The 9,229-nt window shown below is 39.9% G+C and overlaps 1 protein-coding gene across 1 annotated transcript; it reads left to right on the top strand.

Moving 5' to 3' along the window:
- The first annotated feature begins 2,241 nt into the window (after positions 1–2,241).
- Positions 2,242–7,266, top strand: LOC109894196 (CDGSH iron-sulfur domain-containing protein 2B). The gene is made up of 3 exons (XM_020487478.2): positions 2,242–2,658; positions 5,503–5,717; positions 6,217–7,266. Exons 1-3 carry the CDS (start codon positions 2,556–2,558, stop codon positions 6,304–6,306), a joined length of 408 nt encoding a protein of 135 aa, XP_020343067.1. The 5' UTR covers positions 2,242–2,555; the 3' UTR covers positions 6,307–7,266.
- Positions 7,267–9,229: the final 1,963 nt, after the last annotated feature.

The raw sequence follows: 9,229 nt of genomic DNA on the forward strand, positions 1-9,229 counted from the left end.
TAGAAAACCCGAAGGGTAAAATCTGCTATGGAAATGTGATTCTTACACTGAACAAAAATATTCAAGAAACATGAAACAATTTCTATGTTTTTACTGAGTTACAGTTCATATAAGTCAATTGAAATGAATTTAGTAGGCCGTAATATATGGATTTCACATAATATTAGCCAGTTAGCAGACACTTTTATCCAATGCGACTTACAGTCATGCATGCATACATTTTAAGTATGGGTGGGAATCAAAGCCACACTCCTGGCATAGCAAGCACCAAGCTCTACCAACTGAGCTACAAAGGCCAACATGACTGGGAATACAGAAATGTATCTGTTGGTCACAGATATCTTTTTTTTTTTAAAGGTAGGGGCGTGGATCAGAAAACCAGTCAGTATCGGGTGTGACCACCATTTGCCTCATGCAGCGCAAAACATCTCCTTCGCATAAGAGTTGATCAGGCTGTTAATTGTGGTCTGTGGAATGTCCCACTGTTCTTCAATGGCTGCGCGAAGTCGCTGGATATTGGCGGGAACTGGAAAATGCTGTCGTATACGTTGATCCAGAGCATCCCCAACATGCTCAATTGGTGACATGTCAGGTGAGTATACAGGACATGGAAGAAATGGGGATTTTTTTCAGCTTCCAGTAACTGTGTACAGATCTTTGAGACATGGGGCTGTGCATTCTCATGCTGAAACATGAGATTATGGCGGTGGATGAATGGCACAACAATGGGCCTTAGAATCTCGTCAAGGAATCTCCATGCATTCAAATTACCATCAATAAAATGTAAATGTGTTCATTGTCTGTAGGTTAAGCCTGCCCATACCATAACCCCACTGCCACCATGGGGCACTCTGTTCACAAAGTTGACATCAGCAAACCGCTCGCCCACACGACGCTATACACGCTGTCTGCCATCTGCCTGGTACAGTGGAAACTGTGTTAAGAGCACACTTCTCCAGCATGCCAGTGGCCATCAAAGGTGAGCATTTGCCCACTGAATTCGGTTTACGACGCCAAACTGCAGTCAGATCACAACGCTGGTGAGGGCAACAAGCACGCAGATGAGCTTCCCTGTGACAGTTTCTGACCGTTTGTGCAGAAATTCTTCTGTTGTGCAAACCCACAGTTTCATCAGCTGTCTGGGTGGTTGGTGGACATTCCTGCACGCTCCCTTAAAACTTGAGACATCTGTGACATTGTGTTGTGACAAAACTGCATATTTTAGAGTGGCCTTTTATTACCCCCAGCACAAGGTGCACCTGTGCAATGATCATGCTCTTTAATCAGCTTGGCAAAGGAGAAATGCTCACTAACAGGGATGTAACATTTGGGAGAAATAAGCTTTTTGTAGTTTTGGAAAGTCTATGAGATATTTTATTTCACCTCTTGAAACATGGGACCAAGTCTTTACATGTTGTGTTTATATTTTTCTTCACTATATTTGGATTCATAAGGAAGTAAATATAAACTGGAAACGAAAAATACAACGTGATGCATGCTTTTCCTATGTGCATTTCAATAGTCCTTCCATTCATCAGGAGTGAGGTGAAATAATTTGACAGGCGTAAGCAAATCATCATCCACATTAATTTTTGTTTTCAGATCAGCTCAGATTGCAGAACAGAGGAGACAAGGACAAGCCATTATGTACTATGGAGAGAGAGAAAAATATATTTTAAACTGATTATGAACTATGTCTGAGACATAGATATATGATTTATGTAACCCCTAAACTTTTAGGTGGATCCCATTTATAGCCAACTACCCACATCTCTCTCTCACACACACACACACACACACACACACACACACACACTGCATCTCAGTGCAAGAGTGCGTCAGTGCGTCACTGCAGTACCTGGTTCAGGCTGCATCACATCTGGCCGTGATTAGGAGTCCCATAGGGCCCTGCACAATTGGCCCAGCGTTGACCGGGGTAGGCCGTCATTGAAAATAAGAATTTGATCTTAACTGGCTTGCCTAGTTAAATAAAGATAAATATATATATACATCCCAGCCTATTTAATTTCCTCTTGAAGTTCTAATCAAACTTTAAAGTATTATTATATGGGTGAAATTATGAGTAAACAAACATTTACACGTTTGCTTAGGAAGGCTGAATGAATCAATTAATAAATGAATGATTGAAGCCAATGCACAAATAAATAACAAATATAATAGCATACAATAGCATGGAATACAATTAATTTTTTCCCTGAAAACATCGGTAAGATACTTTGTCATACAAACATCACATAGGCCTTTGTATCAAACAAAGTAAAGAAATTGGCTACTTTCTCTTTATCTGCGCCATTAGAAACTGTCCAATCAGATGACACCAACTCTGCCAACGTTCATTGTTACATGTTTTAGCATCATCTTCCGCAATTGCTTCTATTCACCAACACATCTACGCGTCTTCTCTATTTATTTCTTTTGCACGGACAATTTGTACGCAACTGTCAAGACTTGAGCTTCTAAAATAGCGTAATGACGCAAACGGACCTCAAGAAATATCCAGCTCAAACTAAAACCTGCCTATAGTTTCATTCAAGATGGTTTTAGAAACTATTTCAAAGATCATAAAAACCCAGCTTCCAGCCTACCTCAAGAAGTTCCCCCTTCCTGAGACGATCGGAGGATTTGCGAGGTTAACAGGTAAATTGTTACGGTGTTGAAAAAAGGAAAGACAGAATAGTTTGTCCCCATGCATGCCTGTCTACAATATTAGCCACAGTAGTTCGCCAGTTTTAGTGCGGGTTTTCCAAGTTTCTTATAGATTTTCGGGTTCTGTGTGGCTGTAAAAGTGCTAATCCACTTCCTACTGAATGAAGTTCCTTACTTGGCTCAGGTCAAGTTGATTGAACATTGAAGGGTAGCTTAACAGTGCACTACTTTGAGATGCATTGTAACAGTACAAGAACATGTATCAGACTCCGAGTGGAAACGTATTAATTGTACAGCCAAACAAGTGTTTCGTTTGTATGTAGCACATTTCTTCTCTTGGCTATGGAAGGGAACTATTCCAAGCATATGAAACATTAGGCTACAACAAAATATGTACAAATGAAAATCCAAGTTGAGTCTGCTTATACTTTGATATACAGGCTATGCGTGTTTTACATACTCCTGTGTGCATAAACAACCATCTCCAAGCTTCATCTCCAAACTTCAATAATTTGATGTCATTAAACATTGCATCTACAAACCTTTATTTTGCCTTCGCTGCAAAACATGAAATAGACTCTCATGGTATTCCCATAGAGCAGTGTAAATCTAGGATGGCATGCTTACTCAATGGAGAACAGATTCCTCTCACCTTACACCTGAATGCGGCTCACACACTAGCCTTTTATGAGTAGTTGTGAGAGGAAAAAGGTCTGACGACAGTAACTGTCAGTGTACAACATTGGAAAAGTTCTGCCTTGAATTTAAGTACTATGACAAACCCGCTGTAAATGAGCTATGAGACCTCAGGCGACCACTTAGTTGTTTCAAGCTTTGACAACTTGAAGAAACGCTGAATGCACCCCTATGGAAAGTGTCAGATTTGGGATATAAAAATAGCCCTAAACTAGTAGCTGGCAAATATCCTTGAGTGTGCAGATGACCTGGGTAGGCCGTCATTGTAAATAAGAATTTGTTCTTAACTGACTTGCCTAGTTAATTAAATAAAAGCATGACGTTTTTTCGAAGGAAAGCAACAGACATAGGTACTATTTCAAAATCTTTCAAATACTTTTTAGTGTTTTCCCCTAATTCTGTCTGATTTGCCAGATGGGAGGGGTTTGCAGTTGTGGGACTATTCTATTTGTCCATTAAGCCAGACAAGCCCAATCAAGCACAGATAGAGTGCAATATTTGAAATGAATTCAAATAGGATTTGAACCCAGGTCTGGAAAGCAGTGGTGGTAAATTATGGTTTCTCCCATTGCTCTGAGATGCTCCATACTGAAGATCATTGACATTGTAAACATTGATTTAAGTCTTCGGTAGCAAATCTATAGGAGATGCATAAACATGAAGCGATTGGAATAATTGACATGGCACTGGAAGCTCAATTGTTAATTTCATTGCCGTTCAGTGTAGTTTTGAAGTTATGCTACTACTGCAGGAATAAGTACTGAGGTTTTTCCACCCCTATATTACATTTGTCATGTTAATGTTTTCACTCTCAGGAAAAGATGGGAGTCAAGTGAAAGGTCCCTGCAGGAATCTAAAGACACTATGGCTGTGTTTAGACAGTCAAAAGACCAATTAGTGGAAAAAAATATAAGACTGTTTACACAGGCAGACCAATTCTGGTATTTGTTTCACTAATTGTTGACCAATCAGATCAGCTCTGAAAAAGATCTGATGTGATTGCTCAAAATACCAATTAGTGGAAAAAAGATCAGAATTTGATGCCTGTGTACACGATGCCTCCGCAGCAAAATTCAGTCTAGCAGCTTTAAAGGGTGAGCACCTCATTCAATTATTTTGTCCGGATTCTATGGTGTTTTTACATTTGCCTTTTTTGAAGTCGAGAAATCGTATAATGAGATTAACTTTCTCCCTTTAGTCACCCTTTTTAATCAAAAGCCATTTAATTTAATTGCCCTGAGATTCAAATACACAGCCCTCAAAGTTGTCATAGTCAATGGAATAATCCATGGGACATTATCCACTATTATATTGGCCTCTTGGAACTGTGCATCGATGGGTAGGCCAGCCTATCAGATACTAAGATGCTCTGAGAGTATGAGAGCTGATATAGAATCAGTTTGCCTTAAGATCTTAATGAATAAGATAATTGACAGGATGGACCTGTTTTTTTTTTTGTGTGTTTTTTGGATAACCATGTAAATCTCTTTCGGACAAGATGACTTTGATCAATATATTCGGCTGTATTTACTGATTTGAAAATGCTAATTAGCATCAAAGTAGACATCGCGCAAGACTACAAATCCCTGCAAGCTCCTGCACAATTTCAAGCCTACACCTTTGCTAACAAGTATTGTGTAAAATAGTTGACAGAATTGAAAGACATTTTAGGCAATTTATTAATGACTAAATTTAGCTAACATTAGACAGTTAATCCAGCGATTCTTACCTTTGCCTGAATTCGGCAGTCTCGTCCAGATCATCATGGCATTTGTAGTTCTTTATGATAGCCACATTAGCAGCTAATTAGCATTTCATTTTTGTAGGGTAAATACAGGTGAAAATATTGATAAGTCACCCTGTCTTAGATTTAAATGGTTACCAAAACTTCATGCCATGGTAAGCCCTTATTTTAAAAATGAATGGTGGGAAAATGATTGGAACCATTTCCTTGTTTGACCACTAGGTCTTATGATTCACACTGTGGTACTCTATACATGTTGTGTAATTGTATGACTCCGCTATAACCCCATGTTATGGGAACCGCAGGGGTGGAATAATTGAGGAGATCCAATATCACTGCGTGTTTTACCTGTGCCTGCCTGCCTGTGTGTGTGCCTGTGTGTGTTTTCTTCCCAGTCCTTGATTGGCTCCGGTTGCTGCCTCTCCTGGGAATCTTGGCCCTGCTGGGCTACCTCACCATCCGGCCCTTCCTGCCCAAGAAGAAGAAGCAGAAGGACAGCTTGATCAACCTGAAGATCCAGAAGGAGAACCCCAAAGTGGTCAACGAGATAGATATTGAGGACTTAAAGAGCACAAATGTCTGTTACTGCCGCTGCTGGCGCTCCAAAACGGTAAATTAGACTAGAGGGAGAGTTGGATGGTTATTGCTAACACTACACCTTCTTAGTAATTTCAGGGCCCATATTCAAAGTCTCTCAGCAGTGCTGAGGATCAATACTGCCTGATAATCTTATCCATTATGATCGATCTGGACATGGGGAACCTAATCTTAAATCGCAGTACTACTCTGGGACACTTTTTGAAAAAAGGCCCTGATCAGCCTTCATGTGTCAGTGCCAAGGGAATGGGGTGGGGGGAGTTGGCTTGAGATTGGTTTTTAGATCATGTTAGATGCAAAGACTTATAGCAATAGCTAGTGGTCTTCTAACCTTAGCAATTTATGCAGATATCAACAGTTTCTTTTTCCATTCTCAGTCTTGAGGCCAAAGGGAAGCATATGACTGTTAAGAAATGGTGAACTATAGAGGGGAAGGGCTCAAGTTAGCCTATCTATAAGCAATGCCTCGTACTGTACGTATCAGTCTAATATTAAGTTGTTTCCTGTTGCAGTTTCCTGTTTGTGACAAATCACACATAAAGCACAATGAGTTGACTGGAGACAACGTGGGGCCTCTCATACTCAAGAAGAAGATAATATAATCCATCTTTAACACTGAGGGAGCCGCCATCTTCACTCCCTACTTCTGTCTTTGGTTCTTTAAAAAAAAAGTCTGTATTTTAGGGCATGACCTTTTGCACTCTTCCAATTTGTCTTTTGTTTTGGTAAAAAAAAAAAAGGCACATACTTTCCTTTTGGTCGTGATATGCTGTAGAAATGTTGGTGGCACGTTAACTCAAAGATTTTACCATCAATACTTTTGTAAATCTTATTTATTTCAACTTGACAATAACGGACATTAACAGAGGTTATACCACAGAGTAGCATAAAACCTTTCAAACTATCACCACTCCCTCTTGTCTCCTTCTGAGAACTTTTTGTACAGTGGCCATTTTCCAGTCTGGCTAGCAGCTCTTGTTAAAAACAGTTAACTTTGGTCTCCTTGGTAGCACCGCTCGGTTCCAAACTATTGGGATCACATTGAGGGGAATTTGAACTTGAATCATGATTGCAATTAGGGTAGCAGTACATTTTGTTAAGTTGAAAAAAATATGTATACTTAGCCTTTTCAATCTCTGAACTACTGCAAGCTTGAAGTCTTTCACTTGCATACAAACACACTTCCAGGATTTATTTTCTCTGCCATTTTTGTTCCTAACCTTATAAAACATGCCTTAATTCTGTGTTCATACTGTTGTGTATTCAACCTGAGACGTCTCAATTTCACAAAATTCCTCCACTCAACGAACCCCTTTTTTTTCCTACAAATATTTAAGCAATTCAATGTTTTGCCTTTACAGTATCAAACATGTCAGTTGTCTGATGACTTTGCATTAAAACTGAATGTATTGCAAATATTTCTTAATACATTCATCATGAGATTTGAAGAAGGTAGCTGATCCTTTGTTTACTGATCCTTATGTTAAATACCAGTTTTACTGGGATTTAGGCTAACTGTGCCTGCCTGTGGACTTCTGTAAAATAAAAGTTGACCGGAGTTACTTTGTTTTAGGAAAGGAGTTTGTCAAAGGGCAAGAAGAAAGAAACAGGCCTTGAAGTTTTGGAAATTTACAATAATTTGAAACACACTTCCCATGAGTTTGCACAAAAATGTTGACAACGATTAGGTGGCGTTTTTATATGCCAACATAACCTAAGGACACCAGCAGCACCAGTTACTGTTTGCGTCTGCTTTCCACACCAAAACATTGATGCTAGGACCTGACCTGTGCTTTTTGATGGTGATATCTGACCCCTTATATCACCACATTAAAGATAAGAACGTTGCCCACCTAACACAAAACATGATTACAGTACATGTAGCATCTACGCTGAGTGTTAAACGTTAAGGACACCTGCTCCTTCCATAAGACTGACCAGGTGAAAGCTATGATCCCTTATTGACGTCACTGGTTAAATCTACCTCAATTAGTGTATTGCAGATACAGTGCCTTGCGAAAGTATTCGGCCCCCTTGAACTTTGCGACCTTTTGCCACATTTCAGGCTTAAAACAAAGAACTATTTTTTTGTGAAGAATCAACAAGTGGGACACAATCATGAAGTGGAACGACATTTATTGGATATTTCAAACTTTAACAAATCAAAAACTGAAAAATTGGGCGTGCAAAATTATTCAGCCCCCTTAAGTTAATACTTTGTAGCTCCACCTTTTGCTGCGATTACAGCTGTAAGTCGCTTGGGGTATGTCTATCAGTTTTGTACATCGAGAGACTGAAATTCTTTCCCATTCCTCCTTGCAAAACAGCTCGAGCTCAGTAAGGTTGGATGGAGAGCATTTGTGAACAGCAGTTTTCAGTTCTTTCCACAGATTCTCGATTGGATTCAGGTCTGGACTTTGACTTGGCCATTCTAACTAGATTTTGCTTTATGTTTTGGATCATTGTCTTGTTGGAAGACAAATCTCCGTCCCAGTCTCAGGTCTTTTGCAGACTCCATCAGGTTCTTCCAGAATGGTCCTGTATTTGTCTCCATCCATCTTCCCATAATTTTAACCATCTTCCCTGTCCCTGCTGAAGAAAAGCAGGCCCAAACCATGATGCTGCCACCACCATGTTTGACAGTGGGGATGGTGTGTTCAGGGTGATGAGCTGTGTTGCTTTTACGCCAAACATAACGTTTTGCATTGTTGGCAAAAAGTTCGATTTTGGTTTCATCTGACCAGAGCACCTTCTTCCACATGTTTGGTGTGTCTCCCAGGTGGCTTGTGGCAAACTTTAAACAACACTTTTTATGGATATCTTTAAGAAATGGCTTTCTTCTTGCCACTCTTCCATAAAGGCCAGATTTGTGCAATATACGACTGATTGTTGTCCTATGGACAGAGTCTCCCACCTCAGCTGTAGATCTCTGCAGTTCATCCAGAGTGATCATGGGCCTCTTGGCTGCATCTCTGATCAGTCTTCTCCTTGTATGAGCTGAAAGTTTAGAAGGACGGCCAGGTCTTGGTAGATTTGCAGTGGTCTGATACTCCTTCCATTTCAATATTATCGCTTGCACAGTGCTCCTTGGGATGTTTAAAGCTTGGGAAATCTTTTTGTATCCAAATCCGGCTTTAAACTTCTTCACAACAGTATCTCGGACCTGCCTGGTGTGTTCCTTGTTCTTCATGATGCTCTCTGCGCTTTTAACGGACCTCTGAGACTATCACAGTGCAGGTGCATTTAGGATTGTATTTATCATCATTAGTCATTTAGGTCAACATTGGATCATTCAGAGATCCTCACTGAACTTCTGGAGTTTGCTGCACTGAAAGTAAAGGGGCTGAATAATTTTGCACGCCCAATTTTTCAGTTTTTGATTTGTTAAAAAAGTTTGAAATATCCAATAAATGTCGTTCCACTTGTCGTTGATTCTTCACAAAAAAATACAGTTTATCTTTATGTTTGAAGCCTGAAATGTGGCAAAAGGTCGCAAAGTTCAAGGGGGCTGAATACTTTCGCAAG

Source organism: Oncorhynchus kisutch, linkage group LG7, assembly GCF_002021735.2.
Source record: "Oncorhynchus kisutch isolate 150728-3 linkage group LG7, Okis_V2, whole genome shotgun sequence".
Classification (NCBI taxonomy): domain Eukaryota; kingdom Metazoa; phylum Chordata; class Actinopteri; order Salmoniformes; family Salmonidae; genus Oncorhynchus; species Oncorhynchus kisutch.